The following is a 21002-nucleotide window of genomic DNA, read 5'->3' on the forward strand; positions in this document are numbered from 1 at the left end:
TTACTCATTTGGCATTGAAAGAGGAGAAAACTGGTTATAAATGTCTGTCGCCATCTGGTGGTGATGCGACACAACTCAAAACAACAATGTGACTGTTTTGTGCGCTTATACAGAGGAGATGAAAGATGCTGAGAGATCACAAACCATACTGTTACTTTGAGTATGTAAAAGCAATATGAATTTATTGTATATTAAATTAAAACATTTGCATTGTTAAAAAGCACAGGGGGTTAAAAAGCCTAGCCGACAAAGAAACAAAAACCCTTACTATCCCTTACCCTAACTAAAGTTTAAAGGTAAAAGTAAAGTTTAAAGGTAAGGTTATTCCATGGTCAGATCAGATTATACATCAGTCATAACATAACCTGACAGAGCCATAAGTAATTTAATTACATGGAAAATTGATACATATAAAAAGCATGCACATACCCAGATATATTGTGTTACACACATTATTGACAGAAGACCCTTAATATTGTGGGAGAGAAAGTTTTCAGATTCTTTAGGGAAGTAAAAGTACCAATACTGCAATATAAACACTCTCCATTTCAAGTAAAAGTCCTGTATAGAAAATGTCCCTTAAGTCCCAAAGGAAAAACACTCATTATACAGGGAAATAAATTGCCCCTGATGCATTCATGTGTTAATAGCATTTTACTGTTGATCAAGGTGGAGCTAATTTGAACTAATGTATATACTTGTTGGGTAGTTTAATCAATAACAGTGCATCATATTACCAAATGTATTATGTTTTGTATTTGAAATCTTAATTTTCATAGCTATCAGATAAATGCAGTAGAGTAAAAGATACAATATTCTCCTCTGAAAGGTAAAAAGAAGCAACTAATCATTCATTCATTTCATGGCTGCTGCTAGCAGGGAAACAGGAACACAGAGGGGTAGGACCCAAATGCAGATGCCTGAGACAGAGCTGATGCAGTTCAGTAACTTATTAACATACAAAGAGGAACTCAGGCTTACAAGATGGTGAGGCAGGCAAGGGTGAAAAACAGAGAAGGCAGTCCAAACAGGTAAAGGCAAACAGATCCGATAAGGATAACAACATGGCAAAGTCCATAACGGGTTGGTAACTGGTTTCAGAAACAATGGATGAACAAGAAAGAGAAGATAGAGAGAAAGACTTGTAGCGCTAGATGTAACATCTGGCTGGGATTAATGGAAGTAAACTGGTAGCCTATTAATTGTGTGTGGCTGATGAGGGAATGAGACGCAAGTGAGGAAGTGGGCGGTGGAAGTCCAGGTAACTGCAGAGCGAGATGTGAGAACAGCCGCGTTCAGCCCTGACAAAAGATAGCAAAACATTAATATAAACGAAAACGGTGGTTCCTTGAAAACACTTTTGTGTTCGCAACAGTATACGTTGCTGCTGAACACCTCTGACATACCCACCAAATGAGAAAGAATGGACCTCAAAGCTTTTTGCACTCTGTTTCACAGGGTTTACTGACAAACCCTCTGTTTTGATTTTAGGTTTTAGGGCACACAACTTAACTGTTTGGATTTATTCTCAGATGTCTCATCGACTTCTTTTCCAGCAGCAGCAGGCAGCTGTTCTCAGTAAAACGCTCTGATGACACACCGTGTGGTACCTGGCTGGACCTGCATACACTATTTCTCAGAAGATAGACAAGTGTTTACCTGAGAACTGAGAGTGAGTAGATACAGAGGATCCAGTCAGTAATAAGTCACTACATTTAGCATCATACTCTCATTTAATGTTATCTTTTTTTTTCTGGAATGACAGTGTTTATGTCTTCACTGAACATTGCTTAGTACTTGCTGGTAAATTACTGAAACTGTTGAGCTCAGCAAGATGATTGTTTCACCATATTAAACACCAAACCCTACAGATTAAGTTAAATATTAATCTGTAACCTCATATTACACCTACACTAATAACCACAGATGACTATACCCTCGCAATAAAAGCATAAAATCTATGTCATAAATTAGTGAAATATGAAAAGATCCCACTTAGTTATTGAGCTAGCTGGAGTATGTTTTAGAAAGTGATAAATTAGTACAATAATAAATCAAAGAAAGAGTAAATTAATTTAGTATTGCATTTTGTAAACTTCATTATAATTTTGGGAGCCATAAAGTTCAGTAACCCATGCTTCCAAGCATTTTTGTTAATTATTATAATGGGTATTTATAACAGAAAAATAAGTAATGAGTTTTTAAAAAAACTAAATGCCAATACATAAAATTAAAAGTCTGCCAGAAAAGATAAGGACAAAATAGCAATAATCCATCCCAGCTCTCGGGCAAGCTTTGGCTAAGTCATGCATATCTTGGATACAGGCGAGGGTGACAAGAATTAACTGAAAAATACATCTAAGAGGGAAATATTTCACATGAAAAATTGTATTTATATCCAGTCTACGTGGTTGTGTAGATAAGTAAACCAAATATAAACCAGAAAATAATTGCCTTGTCAAGTGACTCGTTTGCATTACTGTATTTAGAGTTTCATCATTGCCCTCCTCATCTGACTTGAGAGGTAGGGGGATGAATCAAGATATATCTTAACTTGCTACACCTTTTTTGAACCTTTGCAATCAGTTACTCACAGTGTGGTCATTTTGGAGAGAAGACTAATTCATTTTATTGTACTTCATGTACGTCAGGTAGTGGATTTGTCCTTCAAGGTGTGTATTCAATTATGACAGTATTTACACCAAATGCTCAAGTCTCCACCCTCCATCATACACAATCTACTATATATAGAAGAGTGGTGTAGTTGGATGTTACACTTCTTTAAGAATCACTGGAGTGTCGTCACAGCTGAGAAACATCAAGGTATGATTGTATTTCAAAGTTTGATTTTGTTAATTTAATTGACAAGGTTCTGTGGCGACGATTTCCCCACATAATGCACATAATGTAATGCACATGCAAATAACTGCCACATTGTTGTTTCACACAGTTCTATAACTTGCACATCTGTTTATTCCATATTTTTTATATTTTATATATTTTACATTTATTTATGTCAACTATATGTTTATGTCTAGCACCTAATAACCATAGCAATTTACTTGTACATGTAAAATACTGCTTGGCAAGCTCTTTCTGATTGGGATTCTGACATTGCTAAAGACATTTTGAAGTTTTTATAAAACATTTAAAAAAACTTAGAAAAAACTGAGCACTATCATCTCTTTGTCCTTTTTCAGCTGAAGTTTAAAAAAATGTTTTAATTAACCTGTGAGTAATTTACATGGTTGTAAATTACTATTGTATATATGTTATATATTATGTATTATTTGAAAGGATTTTTTTGCTAATGTATTTTCTTTTCACACCTTATTTTAATGTTTTATATAACAAAGTACAGCAATATAGCATTGTTGAGTTGGAACATACTGTCCTGATGGTCTTTAGTTGACTATTGACATAATCACTGAGAAATTTGTGGGAATACCAAATAAAGGACAAAGCAGAAAGTGTAATAAGAGGGAGTGGCCCATCAGCACATTCTTCAAAGGTGTACTAAATGTGTGTCTTTATCTATGAACTCCTCGTGTCAAGTTCAGTTCAGTACATTAAATACCTTTACTGGGCTTAGAATAGAAATGTCTTATGTCTTGTGTAGGATTTAAATTCTATAATTGTAATGTGTATTTTAGTATGTCTTTCAGGAGCACTTGGCAATATGTGCATCAAAATTCAGACACAAATCAGTTGAATAAACAGTCATTATTTTTCTCTCCCTCTAGATTGATCATGACGTCAGTGCTGGGCACAGTCCTGCTAGCTTTGGCCCTAACAGGGACCACTGTAGCCTTTGTCCCCGTCGGAGATGGGGCATCCACTCATGTCAGCATTACAGGACGGGCTCTAATGCAAAAAGTGAAGGAGACATGCCGGGCGGTGGCTGAGGCAGCTGGTTATGAGTTCAAACCCACGGTAGGAAGATAAAAGTGTGCAAGACGGCACAAACAGTCACCGACAAACACACTGAAACACACTCACATGTTCACCCTCATTTCCAAAAATTTAATTCAAAAATATACTGATAACATGGAGGGTGTTTCTGCGGGTAACATATGAGTCCCTTTCTTATTTATTTTACAGCCTCATTTAAGTCACAACTGCACGTAACAAAACAAAAAACTCTCTGTCATAATCCTGTTGATATTTTGACTCTCCAGAGGATACAGATTTTGGACTTTTGCTTTTAATCAAAATGTCCTGGCAGATTTGATGGAGCTCAAGACTCATCTTGAGGACAGCTGTGTTACTTAATTTTACTGTTACACTATAACTTCCAGTCTGATGTTCTTTTGTTCAATTGTTAGATCCTCGTCGCTCCTGTTGATGTGTTGGGAGATTGAAATAATCAGTGTAGTTGCTGCTGCTGCTTTGCCATCTGTGTGTAAAACAATGCACAGCCTATCTTGCAAATCAGAGACAGTAGATGAAACACATGTATTATTCCTGCTGCTGTGTGATGGCTACAGGTATTTAATCAACTGCACAGAAAACATCCAACATTACCAGTAGATGTAGATGTAAGAAAATACTTGTGCCAAAGAAAACTGCATAAGGCACCTCATTTTAACCTAGCTCCATTACTAAGACAAACTGTCTTTGTGCATGCCTGCTCTTGTTTAAATTGTGGACTCTCTTACCACTCATTTTGCCTGTTACTGCAACTGTAACCTGTAGCCTCTGACCTCTGACTGCAGGGTTCATCACCTGAAGAGCTGGTCCAGGCCTGTTTAGGTCCCACAGCAATAGGAGAAGTGTCTGGTGCCAAGTTTCACTCTGCTCTTCAACAGATCTACAACCAGAATAGACTGGTAGACCGTGACTTTGTCAACAGGTAGGTTGAAAGAAAACAACTGTTATTTAAAAAGCAATAGAATAATGTGACTGTTTATTGCAAAGATTTAAATATGATTTGCTCTTACACCCACCAAGTTATTACATGTGAAACCTGCTTTCAGTGCCCCACATCACTTCAACTCAGAGGCCTTTCAGGAGGGACGTGGCCTAATCACGGAGGGTATGGTGGCCATTAAGGCTAACATTCAGAAGGAAAACTACCAGGCTGCCAGGGAAACACTGGGCAGAGTCCTTCATACACTACAGGTGTGAGCATGGAAAGGAACAGCTAGGCATAGAGAACACCTCTAACCCTTAACCTGAACTTCCTGTGCTCTTCTTCTATCTCCTTACAAGTTTCTTTTTTGATTGATTTGATTGCACTATTTTGTTAATTCTTACCACTGATGCCATATGTGCGAATAGCTCTTACTAGTATTTATTGTCACTTGTAGATCTCTCAATGTATTGATGCTTGCATGCTTTGGATAAAAGCGTCAAATGAGTAAATGTAAATATGAGGAGGCATATACTGCATGAAAGAATGATGCGATCAAATAAGGTAAAATAAGCGAGAAATGAGAGTGAATGGAGGAAATGTTCTAAAGTTCACTTTAGGATGTGTAGAAATACTGAATATGGAATCACAACTCTGTCTATGTGTATGTATAAAAGAGTTTCCATGCACTGTCAGGACTTCTACAGCCACAGTAACTGGGTGGAGCTGGGGTACACAGAGCCATACATCAGCCTCATAAGACCAGACCTTCCTCTGGAAAATCTAGCAGGTGTGTATGTTGTTTTCATACACATACTGTGGGTTTAGCAAAATGTTATAAAGTAGACAATATCCATATAAAATGGGTTGGGTAAAACTCTATCTGGGAGCATATCTTTAGACCAAAGAGCAGAGTGTGTAGTTTTATCTTGATGTCATCTTGATGTGTTAACAGAAGTCAAACTAATAAAACAAAGTCATGCTTATTTATCATGGTTCATAGTTAAATTTGTTTACTTGCTGTGCATCCCATGTGCCTTTTGCTTATTTAGATTTCAACACTGCGACCTGCAGTGACTGTGCCAGTGGAACATGCCCCAATTCCATCCTCCCTAACATCCTTCAGGAGAAGAAACTCACATCTGGCTACATGGGAATCTTCTCTGCTACCAAGCCCAAAGGTATCAGTGGGAAATACTTCTCCAAAGCATATTCAGATACATAGGGCCATATTCATTCACACTCAGAAGGAGCAGGACTGGCTGAGCAGTAGGACCAGTAGTCTGCAAATTGTTGCCACTAGAGCATGTGCATTGAGTTTTAATTGCCATCAAGGTGGAAACGCACTTCTTCCACATCTAGTTAAAACATGTAACATTTAAAAGATACACATGGATACATGACTTGGTAAACACACCATGATAGAAAGAAACCAGGAGTTATTTCACCAACTCACTTAGATATATAAAACAGGTTAAGCAAATACCGTAAAATTTCAATTAATAGCCGAGTCCCAAATAGCCGCCTACCCTGTTTACTGGCCTGGTGTGGGAACACATTTTGACAAATAAACACCTGCCTCAATTAGTTTTTATAGAAGTTCTTTGGATGTATGAAACCTCTTAAACCCTGCGGGGTCGCTGCTTTAGCTGCTTCTAGCTGCTTCTAGCTGCTTAGATCGGTTAGATTCTCCACAATTCAAATCATATAACGGAAACAACGAGCCCAAAAGTCTAATTCTTATAGATTTACTGGTGCAACCTGCCTGGTACAAGAAATGAAAAGGAAAAATAGTGATGGCTGCCATTACCTTTGAAGCGGTCGTTAAGTCCGCTTGTTATGTCCGAATGTGTCCTTCCTTGATTATTTATATTCCTTTAGTCTGTAAGGGTCCACTGATCAAAAGAATCAAAACAGCTTTTCATAAAAATGAATCCAAGTTGTGAATCCTGTCATGTGAAGTCCATCGCTCTCTGTCTGCTAACTTCTCTCATCCTGCACCGTAAGCCGTCTGTCAGAGCAAGATCAAATGAATGATGTGTATTTGATATTATTTGATAGTTTTTATACAAGTATTATTCTGTTTGAAATAAATAATGTTTAATAGTTTCAGTTTTGTGCAAAAGGAATTAAAGGCCTGTCCCATACGGACGCCTGTCCCAAATATAGGCAGGGTCAATTAATTTAAATTCGGCAAAGAGGAGAAGGATTGGCCCAGTCCTACACCTTAAAGTTACAGTTCAACATTTTGGGAAATACTGTTATTTGCTTTCTTAAAAAGATTAGATGAGACGATCCATACCACTCTTATCTATGCAGCAGTTATATCCTGTAGTCCTGTTGCCATCATCATCACCATGAGGTCAGAAAAGCACACGAGTACATAGCAGGGACAGGTCCTCTATAAATATCCCTGCTGTCCTGTGCCAGGTAAATGTAGCCATGGAGGTGCAGCTGACCTGACTAGCATAGCAGCTCCTCGCGGAGGCATCAACAAAGACGAGAGTCGTCCGGACAATGTGGCCCTCCACAATGCTGCTGTGAATGCAGCCACAGCCGCCAGCCTCCAGCTGCTGGAGGACATCCGGTCAGCTGCCGGGGACAAAGACTTCCTGAGGTATGATGTTCAGGCAAAATATCTCAAAGTTTTACTTTATGATGAAAATAAACCCCTCACTGTTGTTATGGACCTAAATTTATTAGTTATGCATTTTAATAAATTTATGAAAATTGATACCCAATTATGAATTATTATTCATAAAATCAGAATTTCCTCGTAAAGGGCACCACCGGAGTTGTTATAATCCTAGAGTCTCCGGACCTCTAGGTAGTTTTGAATAATTATACAATTATTACTAGTGATCAGTTAGTTAATAATCGCTCAATTATCTTAAATCAGTCAGTCAGTCTCATATCTAAAGGGTCAATTCTCTTGGCAGGAACTATAAATAGGCAACACACACAGCTCTTGATTATATTACAGTGAATTTATTCTCTAACTAAGGTGATAAAAAGATGGTTGGATACAGGGAACATAAACATTTGCTGAACAATGAGCCTGGAGGTTCGATTGTGGGAAGCATTTGACTAATACGGCATAGAAGAGCTAATGAAAGTAAACTAATGCTGTGATTTTAGGGGTTGACATGGACATCTGATCACAGGACGTGTGTTAAGTTTTACTGCTTGTCGACAGCCTGCTTTTGGCCTGTTGCACGGGTCCCACGCTAGCTGCCGATCCTGGCTTTCTGCTAGGGATTGTCCGGGGTTCTCCGTGTCTGATTGAAAACGCCTCCTCCGTCTGGCAATTCGGCTGTTTGCAGGTTTCCTTCGTTGCAGCTGGCGAGACCACGTGGCTTGGTCTGACCTCGGTGAAGTTGGCTCGACGAAAAAGGCTTAAAATGGAACTTGGTCGTTCCTGAATTAGTCCAGTGTAACTTAACGGACTCATAACTTTAACAAACAAAAGAAATAAAGAAAATAAAACAAACTGAAGGCAGATCGATGTCTCGGCACTTCAGGTGTGTAGCTTCAAGCGAACAAAGGCCTGTTTGTTTCGCTGGTCGACTCTGGGCGCGTTGCCTGGCGAGGCACGCTACGCGCGTGCCGAAGCATCCAGAGGGCAGAGTGGAAGAGCGAGAAGAGTGAAGAGACTAAAGTGCCAGAGCAGGTCGCGTGTCGCTCTTTTGTTGCCTGGGGCGTGGTTCCCCAGGGGGCGTCTCAGGTTTCCCATGGGACTGCCTTTCTAAACTTAATGTCTAAAGAAAAGAAATCTATTTGCACGTATTATAATCAAATATTTTCCACAATCGAACCTCAATGGTTGAACGGTTGTACTGTTCTAAGCATTTGGTAACAGGAAACAATTGTCACATTATTGGTCAGTATTTTTATACATTTAACAGCATTTCCGACGAGGGCATGTCATACTTATTTCGTCCACTTGGGGGAGCTCAGGTTACATGAGGAAAGCTTGGATTAAATCAAAGATCGTCTCTCCTTAGGAACCGGGGAATATTGTTGATTCATCCTTAAATTCAAGCTGGCGATTAAGAGTATAGTAAAACATTTCTTTGTCATCATTTCTAAAGGGATTTTGTAAGAAAGTATTATGAACAAGCATTGATTACATTAGATGAAGGAGTGTCTTGCTGAAAATAAAAACATTGCACAAGTAACTTCTTTTCAGCACTAATATCAACAACAGATAGCAACAACAGTTAACATAACTACTCAAATAGAGGCAAACATAATCAGGTAACTAAAGATTTAATTAACTTAATTAAATGCTTTGAGTATTTGGAGATTGCAGTCCTTTGTCATCCAAAGTTCAGTGTCTGGAACATGTCACACTTAGGTGAGACAAGGAGTATCCTTTTGATGTGGTAATAAAACAAAGAATAAGGTCAGTTTCCACGGAAACGTGTGTGGTGGGGTAAGTTTTGATAGGCTGTTCAGGGAGATGCCAATGGCTGGCTCGTGTCCCTTTGTCAGTTTAACAGTCAGGCCCCGCGTTATCAGCTTCGGAATCAAAAAGGTGCCAGTTTTATGGTCGGGCTAGCACTTGGAGAAAGCAACTTTGACCCCTCCCCATCTTCTCTGGGGAGGAGAAAGGAATTTAGGGTAGCTCCACATTTATTCCATGTAAAATGCACAAATCCACCCTGTTGTTCACTACACTGTCCAGACTGAGAAGGATGATTAGATTTACCTGACCCTGGATTCTTCATTCTCTTTCTTTCTGACAGAATGATGGGGATTGCCCGCTCATCTGTCGTGTGCTTTGTTATTGACACCACTGGCAGTATGTCATATGACATCGAAGAAGCCAGGGAGGTTGTTTATGAAATCATTGACACCAAAAAATGGACACAGGATGAGCCATCTGAGTACATTCTGGTGCCCTTCAATGACCCCGGTATGAACTTTTCTACTGATCATGTTTAGGAAACCATTAGTGGTGTTAGGCCCCGGGTGTGTGATAACAGAATTGCTGTATCTGTCTGGCTGTGTAGTTACTACTAGTTACATTAGGATGAGAAGTGATTTAAAAAAAAGATACAGTTAGTCCTCAGTACTGTGAACCACATGTTAATCTTAACATTTAGCCCCTTTTCCGTGGTTTACATGTAGATTTTGGGCCTATGATCAGGACAACAGACCCTGAAGAGATGAAAAGAGAAATCTCTAAACTCAGTGCGAATGGAGGTGGTGATACCCCTGAGATGTGCCTGTCAGGACTTCAGGTACTGAAACTATGATGTTGTTATATTGTAACTAGGATGGTTGTTTATTTTTTTCCCCACATATTTGTATGGATCCCTGTGAAGACTGTGGTGAATCTGAATGAAAATGACCAGGTCCATTATTGTATTTTTTCAGGTGGCTCTCACCGGAGCCCCTGCCTCCTCCCACATCTTTGTTTTCACTGATGCTATAGCCAAAGACATCGATCTCAAGGACACTATTGTTGCTCTCATCAGGAGCTCCAAGTCAATCGTAAATACTGACTGACAACCAGTGATGCCCTATGTTCACTCAGTTTATTGAAGTCAATTTAACTTGAAAGGCTGGGGGTATAATCTCAATATTAAATGAACTCCACAGGTGTCATTCTATTTGACTGAGGGATTTAGCCGTCGTCGTCGTTCCCTCAGAGCTGCGTCCTTTGAAGACTACAAGGACCTGGCTTTGGCCTCTGGAGGCCAGGCCATCCAGGTGTCTAAGAAGCAGTTGCCTCAGGCCACAGACGTCATCCTCGACACCTCCACTTCAGCTCTGGTAAGACTGTGCACTTCTAACAGTGTGTTCTGTACCAACTGAAGCGTGTACCAGGAAGTATCCGCTGCCGTACCATCAGACTGCAGAGCAGCTTTCCTCGGGCACTGAGACTCCCCATCCTCTGTGCTCCACCATTAACACATTTTTCTGTTTTGTTTTTATGTGTGTAGCATGAAAGGACAGCTTGCACTTTGTTGTACAACCCTGTGTTCTCTAATGATAAATACATGAACCTTAAACCGTTAGTGCTTGAAAAATAGAGAGATAAATTATCAGTTTTGCTCCTCTTGTTCTCCCCCATCAATCAGGTGACAGTTCTTCAGCGAGCAAGGACTCCTGGAAAGCAGGAGACCTTCCCCTTCACGTTGGATGAATCTCTGAAAAACATCACTATCTACCTCACAGGATCATCCCTTACTTTCACACTGACCAACTCTGCGGGTAATACACCATTTCCAATGCACCGTTTTAAGATAATGGCAATGTGTTAGACTTGTTGGGTGTCCCTTCCCTGCTTCTTGCTGCGAATGGTTGATGCATATTTATGAGTAATGATGCATGGTAACAAATTCCAGGCGTGAGCCAGAGCAGCAATGAGGCCAGCGGTAAACTGGGGACCATACAGACAGTGGGCAACCTGAGGAGAATTCGTGTCAGTGCTGACAAACAGACAGGAACCTGGAAGATCAACATCAACTCCAACCAACCATACACACTGAAAATCACAGGTCAGAACCTGTATATTTGTTCATTACACAGCCAACGCGCTGTTGAAATTGTGTCATCTTACTTTAATCTGCAGATTAGTTCAACATTTAAAGAAACATGCTTTTTCGCTTGTTATATAAAAAGATCAATACAGCTCTCATATAAGCATCTCAGCATATAAGCCCCAGTAAAACCACAAATTGTCATCTTCATACCTTTTTGTACAGATTAAACTAACAAGATATTATATGGTAATTGGTGAGCTGTTGGTTACATTTGGACAGAGATAGCAGAGGCTAGCTGTTTCCCCCTGTTTCTAGTCTTTGAGCTAAGCTAAGCTAAGCTAATCAGTGGCTGGTGGTAGCTTCATATTTACCAGACACACATGAGAGTGGTATTGATCTCATGTACCCTTTGGCAAGAAAGTGAATAAGCGTATTTCAAAAAATGTTGAACTAAGATAATCTGAACCCATATTCGCACTGACCCCATTGCGTTTTAATCAGTAGCACATTTAATATTTATTTCTACTTCTTTTTGGGCAATGCAAACCATGTAAATTATTTCTGCCTCTATTGTCAAAACAATTTATACAAATTATTACACAGCTGTTGTACAAACTTAATTCTGTTTTTAAAACAGTCGAGAGGCAGTTAGGTGTATCTCTATTTACTGTAAATCTGTACTTGTTTTCCAGGTCAAAGTACTATTGGTTTTATCTATGACTTTGTGGAAAGCTTCAAGGGACCCCACCCAGGTTATGCAGTACTCAGTGGGCGTCCACAAGCAGGTACACTACATGCAATAAAGCAATTTCACTGTTTCACAACCGCCTAACTGTATATTAATACAGACACAAAGTGATGATGTGTAATCATCAATCATATATGTGATAGTCCTACTACTTCTTTGTAATTATGACTTTTTATAGGACTTCTGGGATATTTGCTAGTTGAATTTAAATTCTCTAATGTAATTATATCAAATGTTTTCGTGTTAATCATGTGTCACTGTTTTAACAGCATTTCCAAGCATCCAAATTATTGTCTGTGAGTTATCATGCGATGGTTAAGCATCATTGGTGATTAAGTACATTTACTCGAGTACTGTACAAATTTGAGGTTCTTTTTGTGCCACTGTCTACAACTCAGAGGGAGATATTGTACTTTTCACTACATTTATCTGACAGCTTTAGTTACTAGTTACTTTAAAAAAATAATATTTTACACACAAAGCATATGAACACTTAATAAAATATGTTTTGTTATAAATTAAAATACCCAACATTTACAAGTACAGCTGACATGATTATTAGAAGTTGAAATGAACTGGCAACAACTTTGATAGATTAAGATTTTTCCATGTAAAAACATTTCATGGTTACACCTTTGCAAATGTGAAGAAATGCAGCTTTTCCTATTATTTATTTATTTATTTGTAATAATTTTGAGGTTTGAACTGTTAGTTAGACAAAGTAAGCATTGTAAAGTTGTCACTTTGGGCTCTGGGCAATTGTGAAGTTTTTCTCACTATTTTCAAAATTAGAAGAAAATAATCATTAGCTGCACTCAAATAGTTAAAATCCTGCTTTTAAATTAATAAATGAGTTATAATAAATATATAAAAGTTTAACAGCCACAGGACATTTTTTTTTCTACAATAATTTCTTTTACTTTTTACACTTTAAGTGCATTTTCCTGATTATTCTTACATAATATTACTTTAGTAATATTTTTAATGCAGGACTTTTACTTTTAACAGAGTGTGATAATAGTACTTTTACTGAAAGGGCCCGAATACTTTGCCCACCACTGACACTGACATTACTGAAAGGGCAAGCTGTTTATAATGAATGCCATTGTTTAATGAATATGAAGGTTTTCCTACTGTAAAGTCAGCAACCTATGACAAACATGGCCATACAAATAGTATTTTTTAATTTTGTTCCTTAAGTATTATTAAAAGCATATACTTTTGTACTTTGACTTAAGACTTCTACTTTTAGTAGAGGAATATTTAGCAAGGGTATCTGTACTTTTAAATTCAGGATTTGTGTACTTCGCCCACCGCTGCTATGCATTAAAAACGTTATTAGTTACTGTGCAGTTAATTGCTGTACATGTGGTGTCTTAGCCAGGTGCCATAAAGTGGGTCTCAGTACTACAACAGCATCATCTAGTGGTGAATAATAAGTCACCTGAATCTGCAGTTCCCCTCAGCTCTATGGACATCTTATCTTCTAGCTTATTGTTTTGTTTTTTATGTGTGCAAATTAAAATTATTTTGCTTCACTCTCATCAGCGTATTTTCTAGATGTAGCAGGCAGTTGTTTTCAGAGAAAGTCTAAAATAATCCCATTTAAAATTACATACCCAGCACCAAACAGTAGACAGAGAAAGTTAGAAACTAACTGGTGAGCATAGTAAAACATTTAGCAACTAAAAAGCCATATTTCCCCTAATGAAGTCCAAAACAGAGCTAAAAAACAGAGTGGATATTGGACTTGCCAGGTGTTCAGAAACAGGAGTCAGAATAAATGCTAATGTTGCTATGTGTCTGCGAGATGTTTATTAGGTGATATATACACTGACATGTGTGTGTTTGCGTGAATTGATCAGTGTTGTGATCACACCCTGTTTTGCCAACTATACAAAAATGTTCTACCTTAAAAAAAAACACTTCACATTTTGTAAATGTATATTTGAAAAATATAAAATATAAGACATTAAATGATTAAAAGCCAACTTCTATTTTCCTAAAACTGATGGCATGGCCCAATTAGCTACTTCAGCTTATGATGAGGCTGGGCAATCCTTCCAGTACCCATTCCTTACACAATCCAGTATTTAGATTTAAATCAGTAAATCAGTTTTTTGCCATGATAATGGATTTTCCTCTTGTTTATCCCCCTACCTTGCTTTTTCGTTTCTCTCTTCTGGTAACCCAGGCCAGCCGGCCACTCTGATGCTCTCAGTAATGGGTAGGAATGGTCCTTCCTCGATGACTATTGGAGATGTTGGCCTGGTAACTGTGTCTGGTCCTGAGACTTTTAGCAATAGCACAACAATGGACATGGGCAACGGAAACATCCTTGTGACTGTTGATCCAGTTCCTGTGGGGGAGTTTGTGGTCTTTCTGAAAGGAACTGATAAAGTGTCCACCAGTGACTTTCAGAGGCAGTCTACCACCCAGATGTCTGTCTCTAAAGTGAATATCCAGGTCAGTCTCTTCACTTCTTCTTCACGACCTGTGTACCAATTCAAGCAGATTTAGATTGATTTAAAGTAAGATGAAAAAAAAAAAAAAAAACTTTTGCAGAATTGAACTTTGTCACTGTTCTTCAATTGTTTTGTTCCCGTCTTTTTGTTCTTCTTTTCAATTTCCCTCAAGGTTGTGGTAGACAGCAGTGTGGAGCCAGGAAAAGCCTTCAAGCTTCCCTTCAGTGTCATGACCCAAGGCCCCGGTGGTCAATTCTCAATGAACGCCAGAAATGACAAAGACTTCCCCATGTCCTACCCAAGCAGGTGAGCAGCTAAAACCAATTCCTTTGTTAAATATCCTTATCAATATTGACACGTCTCTAAATGTACAGTACCTACTCCTGCTGCCTAAATCTTAGTCTAAGTTAAATCTGAGTGGAGTCACATGTGCAACCCCACCCACCAGTTGGGAGTAAAGGTTATGGTCAGGCTTAAGGTGCCAGTACTATGCTCAGTTAGAACTGGTTGTCAGATGATCGTATAGCTTCAGAACCCCTCTCCCCCCACACCTTTCCATCATCTGTCTCAGACTATTTCTGTAATTTTCTGTAACTGACAATCTGACATTCACACCCACTTCACACTGTGATTGGCGAATGTCTCTCTCTAGATCTCTTTTTCCATTCATTTCATTACGTCTCCCCTGTCTCTATCGCTTTCCACCCCACCTGGCTGTTCTGAACATGTATAAACACTTTTGTCTCCTGACATGGTCAGACAACACATCGTACAAGCGTAAATTGCCCCTAGGTGTGAGTGACACGAGTTATTGCTCCAACTCAAGCGGCCTGCAGGCCACCAGTGGTGTTGGCAGATTTCAGTACAAGTAACAAGTAGCCCAATCAGACTCTAAAGCCTTCCCAGTTGTTAAAATAGTAGCCAAACTTCAGTATACGCACTGTGAAATTTGGTACAGATAAACATGGTGCTGAGAAGATGAATTCTTATGACTTTAGCGATCCCCTGATTCTGCCTGTTTCGCCACCAGAGGGTCACAGTTCTCACTTATTTAGCAAAATATCTCAACATCTACTAGATGGACTAGTACAGACATGAATGGTTGCCAGATGATGAATTCCCTAGTGTCACTATGAGGTTGACATATGTTGTCCAATAGGGACCATCTAGCCCCATCACCTGGTCAAAATGTATCAATGTATCAAATACCGGCTAAAAACTAATGACACTGCCATTAGCTGTACTTTGTTTTTAATGCTTAATAGCAGATGTCAGCATGTTAACATGGTGAACATGGAAAACATTACACCTGCTAAGCATCAGCATATTAGCATTGTCACTGTTAGCACGCTGACATTAGCATTTAGCTTAAAGCATCACATGTGCCCACGTACCCTCCCACAGAGCTACTGGCATGGATGTAGACTCTCAGTCTTGTTAAGATTCCAATCAAAACCAAATGTGTAGAATATTACCAGTAATAGTTAATGTAATTATAAAATGATTTTTTTCTCTCCTCCCTTTACAGCCTCACCTTGACAACTGGACAATATGCTAATGCTACTTTGACCATTACACCACCTGCCAGCACACCATCTGGCACTGATGTCACTCTGACTATGGAAGCCAAGTCGTCCAGTGGTGTTGACTCCAATTACGCCGTTTTGAGATTCTCTATTGTTACCAAGGTAAACAGACACAATCTGCTTAACACAGTTGGAAACAGTGTAAAATAAATAAAAAGCTTTCGAACATAGCCACAGATGACTATTACATATGAACAATTATCCTACAGATCTAAATTGCCCTTTGCCATTATTCATGCATACATCTCCCTCCTTTCTTTCCCTGTTCTCTGACCAGATTACAGATTTTGTTCAGCCTTCGTGTGACGTGGTTAGCGTGCTGGCAGATGATTGCCCTCAAGATGTGTCTAAGTGTGAACCTTTCCAGTGGGAGCTCTTTGCCAACCTTAGTGACGGAAACGGCACTGGGATAGAGAGGGTTTCCCTGCGTCAGGGCAATGGAAACCTCACAACCACCTCCTTGAGTGCTCCTATCATTCACGCGAACTACACAGCCTCCTGCTGCTCGCAGATTGTTGAGATTTTAGCTGTAGATAAAGTTGGCAATGTTGGCAAGTGCTATCATTCCATTGTACGTTCTGCTGGCCCTCCTGCTTTAACTCTGTTGCTGCCACTGTGGTTGTTCCTACTGGTATCAGCCAGCCATTGGCTTTGAAGGGCTTGTATTAGGTTGCTCAGTATCTTGTCTGTATTCTGCAGTTACTGGATATACTGACTCGAGATGATTTAAAATAATGTGCCTAAACGAGTGAACGCTTCCATCTTATTCCTAGATATCCTACCTTAATAAAATGTGGGCACTGATTAGGCAATGGATGATCAGTTGTAAGAAATTAAATATTTCTGCTAAGAAAAACTACAATTGTGTTGCATGGTTGAACATTTCTACTTTTTGTAACACGTTTCAGTTTTGCTGACAAACATCTTGTGTGACAAATGTTTGGTTGACAGCACAACTGGTGCATGACAGCAGAAAACCATTTTTACCACCTAAATGCACATCAGGCCTGCAACTTTTCTTGTGAGGTGCTGGAATAGATGTGATGCTCTCAAAAAATCTGTGCATAATATATACAAGATAGTTTTTCCCTTTTTAATCACATTTACCATGGGAAATATATACATGCACAGTAAATGAGCTTTGCACACATTCTACAATTTAATGGAATCAACATTTAACCAAAGGCTACTTTTTCAGGGCAAAATAAGTCCTAGTGTGGAACATAGTACAGTTGCCATACTTTAATGGTGTTTGTTAACATTTGGCAGACAAATACAATAATATTCAAAGGAAATGAAATGACATTAAACAGTGGGTTGTGAAGTCCAAAACAGAAACACTCCTGTTGAGTGTTATCAAATGTCATTTTTCATTCAACATTTCATTGACATCCATTGTACCAGTGTGTCAACAGAAATCTCAATAAAGTGTTTCATTTCATTTTGGGAAAAAAAACTTTAAGTGTGTATATTTAGGAGGATCTATTGACAGAATGCAATATAATATACATTATGTATAAAGATCTTACATAATGAACCCTTATATTTTTATGAGACATTTCTCTGATGAACTGTGCTTGAGAGCGCGTTTCGTCAATATGTTCTTCTTCCTGTAGAATTCTGGCAGTGTAGACGCTCATCACTACATTGAATACGTGAAAAGAAGGAGTAGAAGAAGTAATAGGCAAATTAGCTTTGCATCGTGACAATTTCTCTAAAAGAGGTGGTATTATGCTCATTTTCAGGTTCAAAATCTTAATTAGGGGTTGTACCAGAACAGGTTTACATGGTTTAATTTTCAAAAAACACCATATTTTTCTCATACTGCACATTACTGCAGCTCCTCTTTTCACCCAATGTGTTGTACGCTCTGCTCTTGAGCTACGGAGTGGTGCATCTTAAGTGCAATTTATACTTCTGTGTCAAATCGAAGGCGTAGCCTCTGCATAGCCCCCTACCCTACAACATCACCTACAGCGTAGCCTGACGTGCACCTCCTCAAAAATGGAACGTCGAGTCGACGTAAGCTCTGTGATTGGTCGGCTGGGCAGCCTCGCAATGCCCCCCGAGCCGACAGGAAGTTCCCACGCTTTGAAGTAACTTTTACTAGTGGCCAAAACGGCGGCTGTAACACAGTGGATCAATATATTTGACCGTCACAACCTGAGCGAAATGACTCGTTTCACTATCAGAATGTGATCCACTTGGTCGATCACATTTGAAACGGCTATAAAAGCCGCACGTATACAGTTTTACCCCCATTCACGTTAGCGGAGCGCTAAACAGGAAGTTTGCGTGCTCAGCCGCCAAAAGTCAACACAGTGGACACTGTAGTGCTACTGCCGACTAGTGTTTGGGGGTGTAATTGCAGAATGACGGACACACCTAGCACAAGTATAAATGCATGGCTACGTGTGTAGCCTACGGCGTAGGTACGCACATAGACCCTAGGCAGGAGTATAAATGGGCCTTGTACAAAATCTTTGTTGGGAGTTGCACATGCGCAGTTCCCAGGTAAGGACTACTAGCCAATCAGAAGCAGAGAAGGGCGGGTCGTAAGAAAAAAGGTAGTGTGATCCAAATCAAAGCTGTTTAAGTCCACAACATCAATGTTCCACATCTTACCATATACAACTACAAAAGTCACCATATTTTAACTCAATTTTACATAAAAATTGGCTAAATAATTTGAACTTTTGCTCAGTAGCTTTCACATCAGGTGTAACATTAGCATTATAGCTTTATATATAGCTTATATAACTTTAGCTGTGTTAGCCAACGTTTACAACTCCGCACTTGAACAGTCTGTGAAGTTACATTTACATACATATACATACATTGCCGTATTTATGTAAAATATAATTCACAACCAATAACGCGTACTTACAGGTTGTGATTGCGAATTTCCAGGCCCAAACAGAGTCGGAGTTGCATCGTCTTTTAGGACTAAACGTTGAACTTTTGCGGGTGTTCTGACGATCTATGCTGCCTTGCCAAACAATGCTGCCATAGCGCCATAACTCTACTGGGCCCTGCTGCGTTTTCCATTGCAGATAGTACGTAGCTTGTCGTCATAGCAAGGGCACACACAACTGCCGCGACGTAATGATCAATGTGACACACACACACCAGCGACCCACACAGCTTTTGTCTTTTTTAAGTTAAACTTTTTAAGTTACCAGAACATAATAAGTTATAAATTAATGCAGGTTATTAGTGTGTTTGATCAGTGCAGTTGGTAGAGCTTAAAGTTTTTTTCTCTCTCTTGAAAAAATTAACTATGAAGAGACTGTTTCACAAGTTCGCAATAAAGCAGGCTGGCTCAGATTTAAGCCCAGGGGAAGGAGGTAAGTACAATTAATAATTTGTTCCAGGGCAGAAGAAAACCAGGAAACAGGAGTAAGTTAACAAAAAAAAGGGGGATTTATTTACAATATTTAACAAAAAGTGTTTAAATGCACAATCAATAGAAAACAACTCCCAAAAAGGGAAGCGAGCAACATGGGTCCTTTTTAAAGGGAACTAAGGTATCGGACAAAACACAAACGCAAAAGTAGTGATAGCTAACTGGCACACAAGCATCTTTCATATCCAGTGTATGAGAAGCACACAGTGCAAACAAAAACACAGTCAATCACTGCACTTAAACGAGGGAATCCCACTGTTTCCACTGCCGGTTACTGTCTCTCCCAACTGTCACACGCTCGCCGCAGACTCCAAACACCCGGAAACATGGTCTCTTTCGTTATAGACCACCGTACTCTCACACACAGCAGCTCCCTTTACTTTTTTAAAAAAAATTTCTTGACAAAAGCTTGGATCAAGGGATGACTTTCAATAGATCACAGCGAGGGAGCTGCTCTGCTCCAGAGTCAGGTCGTCTGCAAGTGATTTAGCACCAGGTTCTCCACAAACATGCGGTGCGAGATAGGAGAGGGGCGACCATCATCCAGCCGCACCTTACCAGCCCTTACACTCTCCACTGATTCAGAGATTGGAATCAGCCGCACTCCGCAGGTTGCTGGCTGCAGATTTGGGTGCGGGGTAAGGTCGACAACAACAACATCCCTTCTTCTTCTTCTTCTTCTTCTACTGGCTTTCCGGCAGACTAGATGCCTTACGGCATATTGCTGCCACCCACAGTTCAGTCTCGGTATCGCTTTATAGCACCTTCATTCTCAGAGGGCTAATCCTGTTGCAGATATAAAATCCATGACTGCTTCCACTATCCTTGATTGGTTCTCATGAGGATTCAAAATATCTCTCAATGTCACTGCTTGTAATCCATCTCCTGATACCTCAGAATACAGTTGTTCTCTTTGCCTTTTATACTGTTGACATTCCATAAACACATGATTAACAGTCTGTTGTTGATTGCAGGTTCTACAGAGCCCATCCTCATGTTTGCCTATCTTCGCTAGATCCCATGCAAATCCACAGTGTCCCAGCCTTAGTCTTGTCATAATTACAGCTTGTCTTCTGGATTTACCCAAGCAACTCTGCTCTGTCTTTACTTTGTTTTGTATTGCATAATAATGCCGGCCCTTTGTTTCCTTTTCCCACTGCCTCTGCCATACTACTATAGTGTTTTCCTTAATGACAGATCTACATTCAGTGACCCCAATACAAACTGCTAAATCAATATCTCTTTTCAGAGTCATTTTTGCTACCTTGTCTGCCACCTCATTCCCTTCTACCCCAACATGTGCAGGGACCCAGAGAAATCCCACTGACCCTCCAGCCTTTTCGATTTTATACAACAGAACCATCAGCTCCATAAACAGATCTGGCCGAGCTCCCATATTACTTCCTCCCAGAGTTTTTAACACTGAAGCCGAATCTGAGCATATTACTGCT

The 21002-nt window shown here is 39.5% G+C and overlaps 1 protein-coding gene across 1 annotated transcript; it reads left to right on the forward strand.

Moving 5' to 3' along the window:
• The first annotated feature begins 1540 nt into the window (after positions 1 to 1540).
• On the forward strand, positions 1541 to 17601 carry LOC119899685 (von Willebrand factor A domain-containing protein 7-like). Its single transcript, XM_038714343.1, has 18 exons — positions 1541 to 1672; positions 3744 to 3933; positions 4716 to 4852; positions 4977 to 5121; positions 5549 to 5642; positions 5905 to 6033; positions 7283 to 7469; positions 9601 to 9770; positions 9986 to 10098; positions 10235 to 10351; positions 10460 to 10633; positions 10942 to 11074; positions 11209 to 11361; positions 12039 to 12131; positions 14289 to 14560; positions 14732 to 14865; positions 16088 to 16247; positions 16423 to 17601. The coding sequence occupies exons 2-18, from the start codon at positions 3751 to 3753 to the stop codon at positions 16798 to 16800; spliced, it is 2772 nt and encodes a 923-aa protein (XP_038570271.1). The 5' UTR covers positions 1541 to 1672; positions 3744 to 3750; the 3' UTR covers positions 16801 to 17601.
• Positions 17602 to 21002: the final 3401 nt, after the last annotated feature.

This window comes from Micropterus salmoides, unplaced genomic scaffold, assembly GCF_014851395.1.
Source record: "Micropterus salmoides isolate LMB-PRFRI ecotype aquatic unplaced genomic scaffold, ASM1485139v1 Ms_hic_scaffold_12, whole genome shotgun sequence".
In the NCBI taxonomy this organism is placed as follows: domain Eukaryota; kingdom Metazoa; phylum Chordata; class Actinopteri; order Centrarchiformes; family Centrarchidae; genus Micropterus; species Micropterus salmoides.

Coding starts and splice junctions, on each gene's coding strand:
- LOC119899685 (XM_038714343.1), top strand. CDS start 3,751: ATGACGTCAGTGCTGGGCACAGTCCTGCTAGCTTTGGCCCTAACAGGG. Junction 7,470..9,600: donor GGGGACAAAGACTTCCTGAG/GTATGATGTTCA, acceptor TCTTTCTGACAG/AATGATGGGGATTGCCCGCT. Junction 10,634..10,941: donor ACACCTCCACTTCAGCTCTG/GTAAGACTGTGC, acceptor CCCATCAATCAG/GTGACAGTTCTTCAGCGAGC.